At 35.4% G+C, this 19,711-nt stretch overlaps 1 protein-coding gene across 1 annotated transcript in view; it reads right to left on the bottom strand.

The window, feature by feature from the left end:
* Positions 1 to 220: 220 nt before the first annotated feature.
* TDRD15 (tudor domain containing 15) overlaps positions 221 to 19,711 on the bottom strand; it is a 38,246-nt gene continuing 18,755 nt past the window's right edge. Inside the window, exons 3-4 of the mRNA XM_032866921.1 lie at positions 17,496 to 17,608; positions 221 to 260 (exon numbers count right to left, since the gene is read on the bottom strand). Of these exons, the coding sequence (XP_032722812.1) occupies positions 17,550 to 17,608 (59 nt within the window). The 3' untranslated portion in view covers positions 221 to 260; positions 17,496 to 17,549. The remainder of the gene's footprint in view (positions 261 to 17,495; positions 17,609 to 19,711) is intronic.

The following is a 19,711-nucleotide window of genomic DNA, read 5'->3' as shown; positions in this document are numbered from 1 at the left end:
CAAAGTCACAGCATATAAAAACTTAAATATTACTGTGACAATCTTTGGGTAATAAAGTATAACACAGTATGCCCTCTGGCCCCAATGCACATCATTCCCATATGCAGGATTCACTACACCCTTCCCCAAAAGACCTCCAAAGTCTCAGTCCATGATGGCATCAAAACAGTCTCAGAGCTCATCACCTAAATCAGGTCCAAGTATAGATTAGGCTCCCCAGTAGTCTTTTCCTCAAGTACAGTTCCTCTTGATCTGAAGACCTATGAAACAAAATGGCATGTTAGCCCACACACATCCAACACACCACTGTGGGACAAGCATAGAGTAACTTCTATAGGCACTCTCATTCAAAACAAAGAATCATAAGGCATACAGTAATTGCTTGGAAATCCCTGCAGACTAAATCCTCAACTCATTAGGTACATTTTTTTTCCATATTGTGGCAGTAGCAATTTTGCTAGATATTCTTTTATTATATATAACAAAGATCTCCAGTCTCCTTTCCTCCAGCTTTCAACATTTTCCTCAGCTTCCTTAAGGCCTTCACGGACAGCCTCCTTGAGGCCTGTCAGGTTTCCTCTCCTCAAGGACCTTCCAGTTTCTGCCCATGATTCATCCAAAAGTTATAGCAGCATCTCATATCTGGTAACAAATTTTGTTTCAGTTATTATTTCTTTTTTTATTAACATATAATGTATTATTTGCTTCGGGGGTACAGATCAAGAAATGGGTAGAAGACATGAACAGACATTTCTACAAAGAAGATATCCAAATGGCCAACAGACACATGAAAAAGTGCTCAATGTCACTCATCATCAGGGAAATACAAACCAAAACCACAGTGATATACCACTTCACACCAGTCAGAAGAGCTAAAATTAACAAGTCCAGTTATTATTTCTTTTTTTTTTTAAAGATTTTATTTATTTCTTTGGCAGAGACAGATCACAAGTAGGCAGAGAGAGGAGGAAGCAGGCTCCCTGCCAAGCAGAGAGCCTGATGCGGGACTCGATCCCAGGACCCTGAGATCATGACCTGAGCTGAAGGCAGAGGCTTAACCCACTGAGCCACCCAGGTGCCCCTCCAGTTATTATTTCTATACAACAACTTCTTCCTAAAACCCAGGGATAAAATAATATTATATCACAGATTCTATGAGGCAGAAATTGAAACAAAACACAGCAGGCTGGCTTAAATCTGTTCCACAATGTCTGGACCTTCGATAGGGATATGCAAGTGGTAATACACCGGAACTATCAAGAAAAGAGCCCAAACGGAACCTTTCCATGTAGCTTGAGTTTCCTAGAGCATGACAACCTTCAAGGTCACTGGACTACTTGCATGGCAACTCGAAATTAAACAGGACTATTCTAGTGAACAAGTTAGAGGTACACAACCTTGTACAACCTAATCATACAAGTCAAGCAGCACTCCTTAAAAAGGGAACAGGACAGAATACCAATGGTGTTGTAGCCATTTCTGAAAACTAAAATCCTCTATCCCAGTTTATCAAGAAATAAACGAAGACCAAAGTGCTCTTGGCAATACGTATAACGACAGGAGGGAGAAATAATGCTTGCAACACATGCATTGTTTTTTAAAGATTTTATTTATTTGACAGAGAGAGATCACAAGTATGCAGAGAGGCAGGCGGGGGCAGGGGGAGGAGGCTCCCTGCAGAGCAGAGAGCCCAATGTGGGGCTCTTTCCCAGGACCCCGAGATCATGACATGAGCCAAAGGAAGAGGCTTAACTACTGAGCCACCCAGGCGCCCCAACACATGCGTTTTTGCTATCTCTCAAAACCCTATTAAGATAACATGAGAAGGTCGCCTGGGTGGCTCAGTGGGTTAAGCCTCTGCCTTCAGCTCAGGTCATGATCTCAGGGTCCTAAGATCCCCAGAGTTGAGTCGGGCTCTCTGCTCAGCGGGGAGCCTGCTTATCCCTCTCTCTCTACCTGCCTCTCTGCCTACTTGTGATCTCTGTCAAATAAATAAAATCTTAAAAAAAAAAAAAAAGATAAAATGGGAGAAAAGCCACTTGGGTTCCTCAACCACTGAACAAATAAGTAAAGAAGAGTTATATATAGTGGCTGAGGTGCTTGATCCAGCTTATAATGGAGGAAGAGTAGAAATTAAAACAAGACGTCAGAGAATATGCCCAAAATCCAAGTGATTGTATGACTTCCAAGTTCTTCCTTAATCAATGGTGTAAGTTAATGAAAACCTAGGGAATTCTTGTCTTGGCTACGACATGGATATTAAACTTGTCCTATTACAAGCAACAGGACATAAAACCTAGAGAATATATAGAACTTTTGCAGGCATTGGACAGTACTCATGAAAGGCTGTAATCCTTAAGAAAGGAGACATACATGGAAAAATCCCTATATCCATCCAGATTCCCTCCCTAAGTAAGTTATTTGAACCACAATGCAGGAAGGAAAATCAAGGCAAGGTTCAAGGCAGCTGGGATTTAGGTGTCACAGTTAGATCCACAGAGAATGAACCCCAAAGGCTTGCATGTTAATTCCACCGGTCCTTAGCCAACTTCTAAGCTGCAAATTTACTGGGCAAAACTCTTTATAGTTAGTGTAGCTATGATAAGAGGTTGAAAGCTGGGAGGAGTTTCCGGACGTAACAGGGTGCTTGGGAGAATTTGCAGTTTGGGCCAAGCCCGAATATAAGCACCCTGGAAAACAAGCTGAGCACTCAGTTGAGACTCCAAAAAAGTGATCTACAGAAAGATCAAGATTAAAGCATGAAAACAAAATTAAAAATACATATTCCCTTATACTAGATGAGTAAAAGCCAAGTGATCCATCTGTAACTTAAACATCTACCAAAACAAAAATTTATAATCTTAAAAAGAAGGAAATATAACCCAAAATAACTAAAATATATATCCACATTGTCTTCTGTGTAATAAAAAAAATAGGGAAAGAAACCGGTAAAAGTGATACATAACCAAGAGAATTAAAGTAGGCATCCATTAATGATAAACTCTCAAATTTAGACTAGAAAAAAACTTCAACCTGTTTAAATGTTAACACACAACCACAAACATCATACTTAGGTATAAGACAGGCCTTTCCCCTAATACAGGCAATAAGACATGGATACCTGCTCCCACCATTTCTTTCCGTTATATTGGAGATTCTAAATACTGAAATTTGGCAAGAAAAAAAAAAAAAAAACAGGATCCTAATAAAGAGAAGACTTAAATTTTTTTGCATAGTATATTCTGCATGCAGCAAATCCAAAGAAACACATATACAAATTAGAATGAATGGATAAGTACAGAAAGGTTACAAAACACAAGGTCAAACTTCAAAAAATCAATCATATTCTAATTCCAAAAGATGGAACAATCAATTAGAGAATGAGATCAATATCTTTCATAATAGCAACAAAGAACGAAAATATTTATAAATAGAATAAGTGCTTCAAGACCTGTACAGTAAAAATTACAAATATGGAGGAGGGAAATTAAAGATCAACAAACAGTTCCCATTCATGGATTGGAAAATTCAGTATTGTTAAAATAGCAACTCTTCCCAAATTAGTCTACAGATTCAACCAACTGCCATAAAATCTAGCAGGCTTTTTTGCAGATATTTAAAAGGTGACCCCCACCACATTCATACAGAAATGTAACAGACCCAAAACCATTTTGGAAAAAAAAATGAGAATTTTCACATTGATTTCAAAAATATTCCAAAGCTATAGTAATCAAAATGGTGAAGTATAGGCAAAAGGCTAATCCTATTCATCAATGGAAGATAATTAAGAGTCCACAAATAAATCATTTTGGGTCAAGTGATTTTGACAAAGTTTCCACAACAACTCAGTGGACAAAGAGTCTTTTTAGATAAATGGTGATGTAAAAACTGGAAATCCACCTGCAAAAAAAAAAATCAACAAATAAAAATAAAAATGAAGTTAGATCCCACACCTCATTCCACATACAAAAATTAACTTAAAATAGATCAAATACCTAAATAAGAACTAGGATTCTAAAACTTAGGAAAAAACTTTTATAAGCATTCGTCATGTTGAATTAGGTAGTAATTTCTTACGTAGGACACCAAAAGCAAATGTAAAAGCAACAAAAATATGGATATCAATGGACTCCATCAATATTAAAAACATCTGTCCTTCAAATGGACATCAAAGCCAAACCGACAACCCTCAAAAATGGCATAATATACTTGTAAACCTATACGGGATAAGGCCTTGTATCCAGAATACACATTACTACTCCACAATAAAGAGAAAAAAAAATTTTAATGGTGAAAATTTTTGAAAACTTATTCAAAGATATACAAATGGCTAATAAGCACATGAAGACATGTTCAATAGCATTAATTAAATGCAAATTAAAACCAAAAGACAGCTTTTCACATCCACTAGGATGGCAAGAATAAAAATGGATAAAGAACCAAGAACTGGTCCTTTGAGAATATAAACAAAATTGATAATTCTTTAGCCAGACTGAAGGGAAAACAAAGGACTCAAAATCAGAAATGGAGAAATAACTATCTACACCAAAGAAATACAAAATAATATTATACCAACCTAGAAGAAATGGATTCTTAGAAGCATAATCTTCCCAAACTGAATTAGTAATAAATAGTAAATTTGAACAAACCAGTTACTAGAAATGAAATAGAATCAATAGTCAAAAAAATCTCCCAACAAAATCCAGGACCAGATGGCTTCACAAGTAAATTCTATCAAACATTCAAATGATTAAAAGAATAGTACCCATTCTTTTCTATTAGGGCAGCATTACCCTGATACCAAAACCAGACAAAGACACTACAAAAAAAAAAAAAAAAAAACCAAACACACACACACAACACAACAACTACAGGCCAGCATCTCTGATAAACAGATACAAAAATCCTCAACAAAATATTAACAAACCAAATCCAAAAATACATTTAAAAAAATTACCACAATCAAGTGGTATTTATTCCAGGGGTGCAAGGGCAGTTCAATATATATAAACCAATCAACATGATACAACATGTTAACAAGAAAAGAAACATTTCAAAAGATTCAAAAAAAAGCATTTGATAATGTACAACATCCCCTCATGATAAAAATCCTCAACAAAGTAGAAGGAAACGGTTGCTGGAGAGAAGACAGGTGGGGGGATGGGATAATTGGGTGATGTGATAAGCGCTGGGTGTTATATGCAACTGATAAAGTATCGAACAGTACATCTGGAACTAATGATGTACTATATGTTGGCTAATTTAAGAAAAATTAGCCTCAACATAATAAAGGCCTCATGTGAAAAATGCACAGCTAGCATCATATTCAATGGTGAAAACATGGAAACTTTTCCTCTAAGATCAGGAACAAGACAAGGATGTCCACTCTCACCACTTTTATTTCAACACAGTACTAAAAGTCCTCATTACAGCAATCAGACAAGAGAAATAGAAAGCATCCAAACCGGTAACAAAGAAGTAAAACTTTTACTATTTGCAGATGGTATGATAATATGTATTTTAAAAACCTAAAGACTCTAGAAGAAAGACCAGAATAAGTGAATTAAGTCAAGTCACAGGATACAAAACTAATACCTAAATCTATTGAATTTCTATACACTAATAATGAAGTAGAACGGGGAAATAACCCCATTTATAACTGCACCAAAAATAATACCTAGGAATAAACCAAGGAGGTGAAATACCTATAAGAACCATAAAATGTTGATGAAAGAAACTGAGGACACAAAAAATGGACATATGTTCCATGGTATGGATTCGAAGAGCCAAAATAGTTAAAATGTCCATACTACCTAAAGCAATCTACAGATTTACAGTAATCCCTATCAAAATATCAATTGGAAAAAATGATCCTAAAATTTGTATGGGACTACAAAAGAACCCAAATAACCAAAGCAAGCTTTGGAAAAAATTACAAAGCTGGAGATATCATAATCCCAGATTTCAACATATACTATGAAACTATAGTAATCAGAACAATATAGCACTGACACAAAAATAGACACACAAAACAATGAAACAGAATGGAGACCCCATAAATAAACCTATGCTTATGTAGCCAATTAATCTATAATAAAGGCAGCAAGAATATACAGTGGGAAAAAGATGGTCTCTTCAACAAATGGTGTTGGGAAACTAAAGAGCTACATGCAAAAGAATGTAACTGGAACATTTTCTTACACCATGCAGAAAAGTAAATTCAAAATGCATTAAGTACCCAGAAGGAATGCATAATGAATTGCAGGAATGATACTGAATAGTAAGACATTGCAAAAATTACTTATGGAGATAGTCGCTCAACTTGTTACAACTGCCCAACACAGAGCTGTACACTCAAAGTTTATCATATGATACAAAAATATGTCTGAAGTTAGTTTTAAAGTAATGACAAAAGATATTCACAGAAAAACAAAAGCTGAGAAAATTGTTATCAGATCCAAGTTAACATAAAGGGATATTAAAATAATCTAAATGAGAACATTTCAAAATATATGGGATGCCAGTGAAGAATGCTTAATAGTTTATAACATTAAGCACTTCCATTGCAAAAAAGAAAGATCTAAAATAGTTCACCTCAAGAAGCTAGAAAAAGGAAATAAAGCACAGAGTAAAAGGAAATAAAAGTCATAGCAGAAATAATGAAATGGAAAATGGAAAAATGGGAAAAACTGAAATTTCTCTGAAGATGAGTTAGAAATACAAACCTCCATAAGATTTCTCAGAGGAGAAATTTCCCAACTCATTCTATTACCCTAATACCAAATCCAGAGAAGACATCTAGAACAAAACCATAGACCAGTATCCCTCAAACAAAATTCCTTAAAAAATGCTAGCACCAAGTCTAGCAAGACATTAGAAAGATTACATAACATGCCTAAATGGGGCATCCCAGAAATGCAACAGCATTTTAACACTCAAAAATCATATATATAAGTTGGTTGGTTTGTTGGGGTTCAAAGGTACAAATCTGGAAAACAAAGATAAGAAAACCTGTAGAAGAGGAATTTGGATGAGCCAGTAGTAATGGCCATGTGAATCTTGGCGTGTCAAACTTGGTAATTCATGCCAATGCTTATCATATGCATTTGGAAAACGCATATGCACAAAAATACACTCAGCAACCAGGTAAAAGGACTTATCCACCCAGTAGGTATCCTAGCACCTCTATTCTCTGCCACACTAGTGTACAGCCAATGACTCAATTCCAGCAACGGAACCCAGCACATATCCAACAGAAATGCACATATATATTTATGAAATTCACAGTATTCAGATCAGTTTTGTTTTTGTTTATTTTTACAATTGATAACATTTTTCCAGTTTTCAAGGGTGGAATGAATAAACAGATGTTTGATAAAGTATTCAGAAATGAATGAACCACAACTACATACACACACAAAAATGGATAAATCCTGTATTTTAAAACTGTGCAAAAAGAAACCAGCATAAAGAAGATGTGGTATATATACACAATGGAATACTATGCAGCCATCCAAAGAAATGAAATCTTGCCATTTGCGACGACGTGGATGGAACTAGAGGGTATCATGCTTAGCGAGATAAGTCAATCGGAGAAAGACAACTATCATATGATCTCCCTGATATGAGGGAGAGGAGATGCAACATGGGGGGTTAAGGGGGTAGGAGAAGAATAAATGAAACAAGATGGGATTGGGAGGAAGACAAACCATAAGTGACTCTTAATCTCACAAAACAAACTGAGGGTTGATGGGGGGAGGGGGGTGGGGTTATGGACATTGGGGAGGGTATGTGCTATGGTGAGTGCTGTGAAGTGTGTAAACCTGGCGATTCACAGACCTGTACCCCTGGGGATAAAAATATATTATATGTTTATAAAAAATAAAATTTAAAAAAAAACTTACTATCAGTTCCATATATAACCATTAAAAAATAAACACATTTTTCCTTGGTTGTTGGCAAAATTAGGTGGTAAAACTATTTTTAAAGACCCAGAAAGGAAGACAGTACCACGAAAGTCAAGATAGTAGTTCCTTTGGAGGAGGGCAGAAGTATTTGTGAGGATGGGAAAAGAGCTTCTGGAGTTTTGGTAATGTTCCATTTTTGAACTGAGTAGCAGTTACATGGGCGGTTCAACCAGAAATAAAGCCTCTAGCTATAGATATTTTTTTATACTTTTATGTCTATACTTAAAAAAAGGTTTAAAAATGAATTATGCACCAATAGCTAATAATGACATGCACAGAATGATCTTGGCTAAGGATGTTACTTTCCCCCTTCCTAGGGTTCTCCTTTTCATCTATTCTTTGAACCTTGAGGTTTGAGATTTTTATTCCCTTTAATTTTGAGATCCTTAAACTAGATATCAGAATTTCATTACACTTCTCCATTCTTCTCTAAATAGTCTCAAGAACAGCTTATTGAATTCATAAGCTATATATAAGCTTCATACATGCAATTTTTAAGAACCTTCACTGAAATATTCGCTTGGCATAAAATTCACTTTTCAAGTGTACAGATCAATGGATTTTAGTATATTAACACAGTTGCACAACCACTATCACCATTTAGTTTCAGAACATTTTCAGAGCCCCAAAGAGAAATTCCATAGCCATAAGCAGTCTCTTCCTATTCCCAACTCCCCAAGGGCCTTGGCAATCAAAACTGGTTTGTGCTGAGTCAGTTTTGCTTGGCTGTACTATGTGGTCTATAATTTCCTTCCTTGTAGGTTTGCCTAACTTCCCTGACAAATTATACCACACATCTATCAAGAATCAGGCTCAGAAGTCATATTTTTTAAGTCTTTTTCAACTGGTTCCTCAATCCCAGGGAAGTTAGGCTCACTGTCCTCTGCGGTCCTAAAGCCCCTATCATACACCCTTATTATATGCCATGTACCACTTATAATTACCTTATTCCCACCACTGCGAATATCTTAAGAACCACAATTTGACTCATTTTTCTATCTCCTATATTGAATACAGAGATTTCCAAAATGTTTAATGAATGAATCTACCATATAAGAAACTGTGACTGGATTATAAAGATGATGATTTAGTACTCAGAAGACATTCAGAAATATCTATGTTTGAGGACATCAAGACAGAAATATGTTATGGAAAAGCATTATGATAAAATAACTTTAGTCAACTGATCACTTTATAATAAAAGATTATGAGTAAACTAAGAAAATACATTAAAACTATTACATTGAGTTCATGCTAAGATTTTAATGTATCCTGGGACACCTGGGTGGCTCAGTCATTAAGCATCTGCCTCGGCTCAGGTGATGATCCCAGGGGTCTTGGGATCGAGCCCCACACTGGGGTCCCTGCTCAGCAGGAAGACTGCTTCTCCCTCTCCCACTCTCCCTGCTTGTGTTCCCTTTCTCACTGTCAAATAAATACATTTTTAAAAAAAAGATTTTAATGTATCCTAGCCAAAGGGGAATAGTTATTAGAATCTTAAATAAATTTAGTATGGCTGTCCTAATATAACCTAAGAAAAATTATCGAAGTCAAGTGTAGAAAAAAAATGTTGTTGGAGACTTCTGAAATGTTGAAAATTACATCCAAACTATCAGCCAAATAAAAAATCAAGGTAATGATCAAAAAAAAAAAATCAAGGCAATGCTCAACTCATAGAATGAGGTTTGAAAGCTTTCATTCCACTTCTATTTCTTGGAACAGTTTGGAAAGAGTAGGCATTAACTCTACTTTAAATGTTTGGTAGAATTCCCCTGGAAAGTCGCCCAGCCATGGACTTTTGTTGGAAGGTTTTTGATTACTCATTCAATTTCTTTGCTGGCTATGGGTCTTTTCAGATTTTCTCTTTCAGTTTTGGTAGTTTATCGGTTTCTAGGAATTTATCCATTTTTTTCCAGATTGCTCAACTTGTTATCATATAATTTTTCATAATATTCTCATTGTTTATATTTGTGATGTTGGTTGTGATCTCTCCTCTTTCATGATTTTATTTGGGTCCTTTCTCTTTTTGATAAGTCTGGCTAGGGGCTTATCAATTTTATTCTTTCAAAGAATCAGCTCCTAGTTTCATTGATTTTACTGTTTTTGTGTTTCTATACCATTTATTTCTGTTTTAACCTTTATTATTTCCCTTCTGCTGACTTTAATTTACTGTTCCTTTCTTAGCTCCTTTAGATGTAAGGTTAGGTTGTATATTTGAGACTTTCTTGCTTCCTGATAGGCCTATATTGCTATATACTTTCCTCTTATTACTGCCTTTGCTGCAAGTCCCAAAGTTCTGAAATGCTGTGTTTTCCTTTTCATTTGTTCCATGTTTTTTAATTTCTTTGATCTCCTAATTAACCCATTCATTTTTTAGTAGGATGTTCTTTGACCTCCATGTATTTGTGATCTTCTCAAATTTTTTCTTGTGGTTGACTTCAAGTTTCATAGCTTTGTGGTCTGAAAATATGCATGGTATGATCTCCATCTTTTTGTAGTTTGTTGAGATCTGATATGTGACTCAGTATATGATCGATTCTGGAAAATGTTCCGTGTGCACACAAAAAGAATCTGTATCCTGGTGCTTTAGGATGAAATGCTCTGAATATATCTGGTAAGTCCATTTAGTTCAATGTGTCATTCAAAACCAGTCTTTCCTTATTGGATTTTCTGCTTAGATGATCTGTCCATTGCTGTGAGGTGTTACAATCTCTTCAAATGGTGTTGGGAAAACTGGACAGCAGCACACAGAATGAAACTGGACCACTTTCTTACACTATACACAAAAACAAATTCAAAAATGGATGAAAGACCTAAATGCAAGAGGAAACCATCAAAATCCTAAAAGAGAACACAGTCAGTAATCTTTGACATTGGCCACAGCAACTTCTTACTAACATGTCGCCAGAAGCAAAGGAAACAAAAACAAAAGAACTATTGGGACTTAAGATAAAAAGTTCTGTACAGTGAAGGAAACAACAAAACTAAAAGGCAACCAACAAAATGGGAGAACATATTTGCAAGGGACATATCTGATAAGACTTCCAGATGGCTAACAGACACATGAAACAATGCTCATCATCATTCATTAGGGAAATACAAATCAAAACCACAAGGATATACCACCTCACACCTGTCAGGATAGTTAAATTAACACAGGAAATGACAGATGTTGACAAGGATGCAGAGAAAGAGAAACCCTCTAACCCAGTTGGTGGGAATGCAAACTGTTGCAGCCACTCTGGAAAGCGGTATGGAGGTTCCTCAACTACCCTATAACCCACCAATTACACTACTAGGTATTTACCCAAAGGATACAAAATTACAGATTTGAAGGGGTACCTGCCCCCCAGTGTTTATAGCAACATTATTAACAATAGTCAAACTACAGAGGAGCCCAAATGTCCATCAATTGATGGATAAAGATGGATAAAGAGGTGATTGTGTGTGTGTGTGTGTGTGTGTGTGTGTGTGTGTAATGGACTATTTTTTTTTAAGATTTTATTTATTTATTTGACAGACAAAGATCACAAGTAGGCAGAGAGGCAGGCAGAGAGAGAAAGGAGGAAGCAGGCTCCCTGCTAAGCAGAGAGTCTGATGTGGGCCCCGATCCCAGGACCCTGGGATCATGACCTGAGCCGAAGGCAGAGATTTTAACCCACTGAGCCACCCAGGTGCCCCTGTGTAATGGACTATTACTCAGCCATCAAAAAGAATGAAATCTTGTTATTTGCAAAAACATGGATGGAGCTAGAATGTATTGCTAAGCAAATTAAGTCTGAGAAAGACAAATACCATATGATTTCACTCATATGTGGAACAAAACAAAACAGATGAAAATGAGAAATGGAGGAAAAAAAAAGAAGTGAGGAGAGGGTGGGGGTTAAATAAGTGAGGAGTATTAAGGCGGACACTTGTGATGAGCACTGGGGTTTATACATAAGTGATGTCACTAAAGTCTACTCCTGAAACCAATATTTCACTATATGTTAACTAACTGGAATTTAATAAAAATTTGAAAAAAAAAAAACACAAAAAGTTATAGGCCAAATAAAAAGATCTAATTTAAATATCCAACATTCCTTTAAAAGTGAAACATGAAAAAAATGAAAACTTTTGAGAAGTACTTTTAAAGAGAAAAAAATGTGTTTGAGTAAAGACTAACTTTGGTCACAGGAAATGTTAAAGTGAATTCAATTTTTCATCACAATATGCACAAGGTATGATTCTGTTAATGCTATAGTACCCTTTTAAAACACATTCATGCAGACACATTCAGACTTTAAATATTTTACTGTGAAATATTTTTTACACAAAATACTCCATTACAAAACAAAAATAATTTCCCTTGGGTGTACACAACTGTAAGAATCTTTAAGTGATAGTAGAGTTAAATGCTCAAAAACAAGTCAGAGAGTTATATTAATACAGATCTTAAAATTTTTAAAAAATCAGACATAAATTTAACCAACTCAGCATCTTATATAGAAGAATTTAGAATCAAAGTGATCATGCCAGGAAAAGACAAATGAGTAAGTTTGTCTTTTTTTATGAATGTTTTTATTCTATATCAATATAGTTTTGAATGCATATGTGAATATTTTTTTAAAAAATCCATTCCTAAAAAATACTTTTCCATTCTCATAAACCATTTTATGAGAGTTCAAAATATTTTTAATTTATATGAATAAAGCAAAATTAGAAATTATTTTAAAAAGTAAAGCTAAACAATCATCAACTTTGAAATATTTTCAGCTAAAAACTTAAAATGTGATATTGCTTCCCAAATTTTGAACCAACAGTCTGTTGCTAACATAAAACAAGATTCTACTAACAAACTAATACAAATGTTTTAGACTAGGAAAAATGCGTTAATATTGACTTATCTGAAACACAGTAAAACTTAATCTTACGAAAACATAAATCCTAAGATGAATACGCTATTTTGTTTTTATTTGAAAGTACTCTGAATTACTAACTCATCCTCCATGTTGTAATTTTACAGTATATTAAACTAGCTAACGGGGGGGAGGGGACGTGCCTTCAAGTATAAAAAGAAAACCATCACTTTAAATTAATCATTTATATCTTAAAGGGAAACTTAATTTTAATGTTACCTTCAACTACTTTCTATATTGGGCTTCTGTTGAAGTTAAAAAAAAAATCAAGTAGGAAGTATACAATTATAAAAAATGTAATTTTAAATGCTACAATAAATTTGTGAATTTTTGAAATAAACGTAAAATACTATACCTGAAGATACATACATGAAGTTAAATCTGAAAAACTGAAGGGATATGAGGCTCTTCTGGATAAAACTGGTACCAAAAACATCCATTACTACTTTATCTTATTTTGGCATTCAAATTCATCTAATTAACCAAATCACTATCTTTACCATATTTTATGGTACCAAAACCAAACAATAAAACCAGCCCAGTGATACAATAGTTACAGAAGTTGAAGCAAATTATTTTTCCAATAGAAGCCCTTTTCTAAGAGAAAGGACCCAAATAAATAAAATCATGAATGAAAGAGGAGAGATCACAACTAACACCAAAGAAATACAGACAATCATAAGAACATATTATGAGCAACTCTATGCCAACAAATTTGACAATCTGGAAGAAATGGATGCATTCCTAGAGACATATAAACTACCACAACTGAACCAGGAAGAAAGAGAAAGCCTGAACAGACCCATAACCAGTAAGGAGATTGAAACAGTCATCAAAAATCTCCAAACAAACAAAAGCCCAGGGCCAGACGGCTTCCCGGGGGAATTCTACCAAACATTTAAGGAAGAACTAATTCCTATTCTCCTGAAACTGTTCCAAAAAATAGAAATGGAAGGAAAACTTCCAAACTCATTTTATGAGGCCAGCATCACCTTGATCCCAAAACCAGACAAGGATCCCATCAAAAAAGAGAACTTCAGACCAATATCCTTGATGAACACAGATGCAAAAATTCTCACCAAAATACTAGCCAATAGGATTCAACAGTACATTAAAAGGATTATTCACCACGACCAAGTGGGATTTATTCCAGGGCTGCAAGGTTGGTTCAACATCCGCAAATCAATCAATATGATACAACACATTACTAAAAGAAAGAACAAGAACCATATGATACTCTCCATAGATGCTGAAAAAGCATTTGACAAAGTACAGCATCCCTTCCTGATCAAAACTCTTCAAAGTGTAGGGATAGAGGGCACATACCTCAATATTATCAAAGCCATCTATGAAAAACCCATCGCAAATATCATTCTCAATGGAGAAAAACGGAAAGCTTTTCCGCTAAGGTCAGGAACACGGCAGGGATGTCCGTTATCACCACTGCTATTCAACATAGTACTAGAAGTTCTAGCCTCAGCAATCAGACAACAAAAAGAAATTAAAGGCATCCAAATCGGCAAAAAAGAAGTCAAACTGTCACTCTTCGCAGATGATATGATACTCTATGTGGAAAACCCAAAAGACTCCACTCCAAAACTGCTAGAACTGGTACAGGAATTCAGTAAAGTGTCAGGATATAAAATCAATGCACAGAAATCAGTTGCATTTCTCTACACCAACAACAAGACAGAAGAAAGAGAAATTAAGGAGTCCATCCCATTTACAATTGCACCCAAAACTATAAGATACCTAGGAATAAACCTAACCAAAGAGACTAAGAATCTATACACAGAAAACTATAAAGTACTCATGAAAGAAATTGAGGAAGACACAAAGAAATGGAAAAATGTTCCATGCTCCTGGATTGGAAGAATAAATATTGTGAAAATGTCTATGCTACCTAAAGCAATCTACACATTTAATGCAATTCCTATCAAAGTACCATCCATTTTTTTCAAGGAAATGGAACAAATAATCCTAAAATTTATATGGAACCAGAAAAGACTGCGAATAGCCAACGGAATATTGAAAAAGAAAGCCAAAGTTGGTGGCATCACAATTCCAGACTTCAAGCTCTACTACAAAGCTGTCATCATCAAGACAGCATGGTACTGGCACAAAAACAGACACATAGATCAATGGAACAGAATAGAGAGCCCAGAAATAGACCCTCAACTCTATGGTCAACTCATCTTCGACAAAGCAGGAAAGAATGTCCAATGGCAAAAAGACAGCCTCTTCAATAAATGGTGTTGGGAAAATTGGACAGCCACATGCAGAAAAATGAAATTGGATCATTTCCTTACACCACACACAAAAATAGACTCAAAATGGATGAAGGACCTCAATGTGAGAAAGGAATCCATCCAAATCCTTGAGGAGAACACAGGCAGCAACCTCTTCGACCTCAGCCGCAGCAACATCTTCCTAGGAACATCGCCAAAGGCAAGGGAAGCAAGGGCAAAAATGAACTATTGGGATTTTATCAAGATCAAAAGCTTTTGCACAGCAAAGGAAACAGTGAACAAAACCAAAAGGCAACTGACAGAATGGGAGAAGATATTTGCAAACGACATATCAGATAAAGGGCTAGTGTCCAGAATCTATAAAGAACTTAGCAAACTCAACACCCAAAGAACAAATAATCCAATCAAGAAATGGGCAGAAGACATGAACAGACATTTCTGCAAAGAAGACATCCAGATGGCCAACAGACACATGAAAAAGTGCTCCATATCACTCGGCATCAGGGAAATGCAAATCAAAACCACAATGAGATACCACCTCACACCAGTCAGAATGGCTAAAATTAACAAGTCCGGAAATGACAGATGCTGGCGAGGATGCGGAGAAAGGGGAACCCTCCTACACTGTTGGTGGGAATGCAAGCTGGTGCAACCATTCTGGAAAACAGCATGGAGGTTCCTCAAAATGTTGAAAATAGAACTACCCTATGACCCAGCAATTGCACTGCTGGGTATTTACCCTAAAGATACAAACGTAGTGATCCGAAGAGGCACATGCACCCGAATGTTTATAGCAGCAATGTCTACAATAGCCAAACTATGGAAAGAACCTAGATGTCCATCAACAGACGAATGGATAAAGAAGATGTGGTACATATACACAATGGAATACTATGCAGCCATCAAAAGAAATGAAATCTTGCCATTTGCGACGACGTGGATGGAACTAGAGGGTATCAGGCTTAGCCAAATAAGTCAATCGGAAAAAGACAACTATCATATGATCTCCCTGATATGAGGGAGAGGAGATGCAACATGGGGGTTAAGGGGGTAGGAGAAGAGTAAATGAAGCAAGATGGGATTGGGAGGGAGATAAACCATAAGTGACTCTTAATCTCACAAAACAAACTGAGGGTTGCCGGGGGGAGGGGGGTTGGGAAGTGGGGTGGGGTTATTATGGACACTGGGGAGGGTATGTGCTATGGTGAGTGCGGTGAAGTGTGTAAACCTGGCGATTCACAGACCTGTACCCCTGGGGAAAAAAATATATGTTTATAAAAAAATAAAATTAAAAAAAAAAAAACAAAGCCCTTTTCTAAATTGTACACAATAATCTCTAAGATCTGGTGAGGTTTGGGGGAAGGTAACACCAAAAGATTCAAAGAAATTAGATTATAAAGATTATAAATTATCTGCTCTAAAATCACATACCACAGATTAATTTTTAAAGTAAAAATATGAAGTCTCCCTGCCTTGAATAAACTTTAAGATATCAGATTTAAACTCCTATTCCTACTCTAGAAATTACTTCCTAACCTCAAAAAAAAAGTTACAATATCAATACACTAATATATATGTACCAATGATAAATTTGTCCCCAAGTAGCTTAAAATATTTCTAAGTTTTCTCAAATATTCTCTAAATCACCAAATCCCTAGTTCTTCAAAATTATTTGGCATACATTGACTTTAAGTGCAATTGTATGATTTTATGGTTCTATCTTTACAACAAAATACTCTGAATTTGCACAGTAAATGTTTACTTGTAACAAATTCTAATTCACATGTAACAGCACTGGCAAGATATCTCCCTACCCCCACCCTCCCACCAACTAAACAGTAGTGTTCTTGAAGATCACAAGTATCTATAACCACCAAAAATATAAAGCCAAATTAAAAATAGATACAACTGCCAAATAAAGTGGAAGAAAAATCTCATTGCATGAGCTAAAGAAGAGGAAGAATGGGATTAAGTTGGACTTCTCTTCCATATTCTACTATGAAGTGTCAGTCCTATAAGCACCTATATTTTCCTGGGAATATGGTTGTGTAGCATTGACTATATATTATCCATGACTGCAATGAAGACTCTAAAAGTAATGACCGAAACAAAGGCTTTAGTCAGGAAAGACACCTGAAAGATGTAAATAATGGTGAAATAGCTAATGACTGAAAATATAAGCAAAGAATGGTTTATCAAATATTTAAAATGCTTTAGGAGTGAACCCCATTTCCTAAATAACCTTTCTGAAAACAAGTCATCCTAATTCCTGGTCACTTAAGATTTCTGTAACATTCTAATCACTGTCTGCTGGGAAAATAAGCTGAACAATCTAGATGGCTTTCAGATACTTTAAATATTAGAAATTGTTATATGCTTACCACTTTTATTATATATTTGGAGCATCTAAAACAAAACAGTAATTACTGGGTATCCTATATATTATTTGTTGCCAAACTGATGCATAAAGGATCTGAGCTTTCATCTCCCTGCACTGAAAACAAGCAAAAAAGAATAATTAGTATTTCATATAAGATTTTTCCAAGCATTATGGGTTTCATTAATAGTCAAGACTATTTTGAAAATTCCTACTATAAACAGAATTTTTAACTAATTTCTAAAGTCACAATTTAAAAAGGTAAAGAACAAATGAAATATGGCATACAAATTACATACTCATATATATACATAATTATACATATAAATAAAAATATTTTATTACTAATATATATCCATTTTGGAAAAAATACATATAGCCTATTCTAATCTTTATTTAGAACTATAATTCTCTCAATCAGAAATCCTATCTTCCAAACAGATGTAACCATTAATCTAACCACTATACTGCAAATATGCATGTTCATATATACAGACACACGCTGTCCTAAATATTGCAATTTCATGCAGAGAAGCATCAGCAGTTTTTCAAGTTACTATTTCACAAAAGATTTTAAAAACAATTGTAGCTTTATTAAGATGGCTATTTCTAAAATTAGTGAGCATGTATTTTATACCAGATACTAACAGGTTTTACATGTTTTAACTTACATTGCCCTCATAAGCAGCAAGTGGCATTCATTATTAGCTTCGTATTACAGATGAAGAAACTAACTGAAGAAAGATACATGTTAAAAAGCCTACCTCCAGTTTCACAGTTAAGGAATGAAACAAGAATGAAAACTCAGGGAGGGTGCCTCACTGCCCATACTTTTAAATACCATGCTAGATCCAATGTAAGTGATTATTAAGTATGTATCACTTACAAATCTTCTATTTTCAGAATTCAGTCTAACGTTTTATATGCCTGTCAGCCATTCCCCTTTGGATATCTAGCTATATCATCTCAAATGTAAAAGGTCAGACAAATCTCTCCTCAAAACTGGGCTGCCATTCCAGACTTCTTTCAAAGGTGTCCTCCAGTTAAATAAACAACTGTAGGAAAGTAGCACATATCAGCATCAAACATTGCCTCATTACCAGAGAGTAACTAGACATTTTTGCATTTTTTAAAAGGGTTATTACATTCTCTGATTTCCATAATTATCTATTCAAGGACGTCCAGGGAAAAAGCAAGTGAGCAAGCAACGACAGCAAGAACATCCCAGAAACGGACTAATAACTTATTTTGAAAAGAGTCTGCAAATAAAAACAATTAGCTATTTTAATATTGATATGTTACAGTAGGTTGAAACTACGGGAAAGTTAAGCCCATTATCTAACTGTAAGTGGCAGCAACTTCTATAATTAAAACAATACCAGGACAAAATAAATGGATTATACTTCAAGGCCATTTCTAACACAATGACACTCTAAGTTTAGCGCAGAATTACTGTGATTCATTGTGTATAGTTTGGACTCCAAACACCAGAAGGATAGATTCTACGAGTTTTCAGAGTCCAGAATTAGTGTTTTCTCTCAAAAATAATTCAGGAAGTTGTCCACAGTCATCTTCGGAATAGGGGTTCTCGACCTTGGCTATACATTAGAATCACCTGGGGAGTTTTAAAATCCTGCTAGGGAGACCACAGAATGACCAATTAAAAAAAAAAAATCTCTCTAAAAGTGAGGCCCAGGCATCAGAATTTTTTTTAAGCTTCCTTTCTTAATGTCAGTGCAAAACCCTGAGTGAAAAAGCACAGCCATTAGACCCACTTTTCTAGATTCTTCAACAGGCAAGGGAGTATCAAATATTGGTAACTTTAACCCAGAAGAAAAAAAAAAAGACTATTTTGCCCCAGATTCAGAGCAGAGAGTAAACAGCAGTGGCTCCCACAGTGCTGCCTTTGGACGAGTAGTAACAAATGTTAGGAGCGTTGACAGTACTCAAGGCAATGAGACCATCTGACATTTTCTCATTTTGTTTTAAAACGGAGAATAGCAAGTCCATTAGTAAGTTCTTAGTCCACATAACCATGTTTCTTCTATTTGTCTCAAAGTTATGATTTTCCCCTAAATGAAACTTCAGGTTCTATTTTTTAGAACTGTAATTTGACGTTTGGACTACTTTTGTAATAGCTACTTCCACTTAACTCACTCACTGATTCACTGTGTGCTAGGCATGCAGGAGGTGGATGGAAATAGGGGTTCACAGTGGGGT

This window comes from Lontra canadensis, unplaced genomic scaffold (genome assembly GCF_010015895.1).
Source record: "Lontra canadensis isolate GAN:19392208 unplaced genomic scaffold, GSC_riverotter_1.0 scaffold32, whole genome shotgun sequence".
Lineage (NCBI taxonomy): Eukaryota > Metazoa > Chordata > Mammalia > Carnivora > Mustelidae > Lontra > Lontra canadensis.
This window is presented reverse-complemented; position numbering and strand designations above follow the sequence as displayed.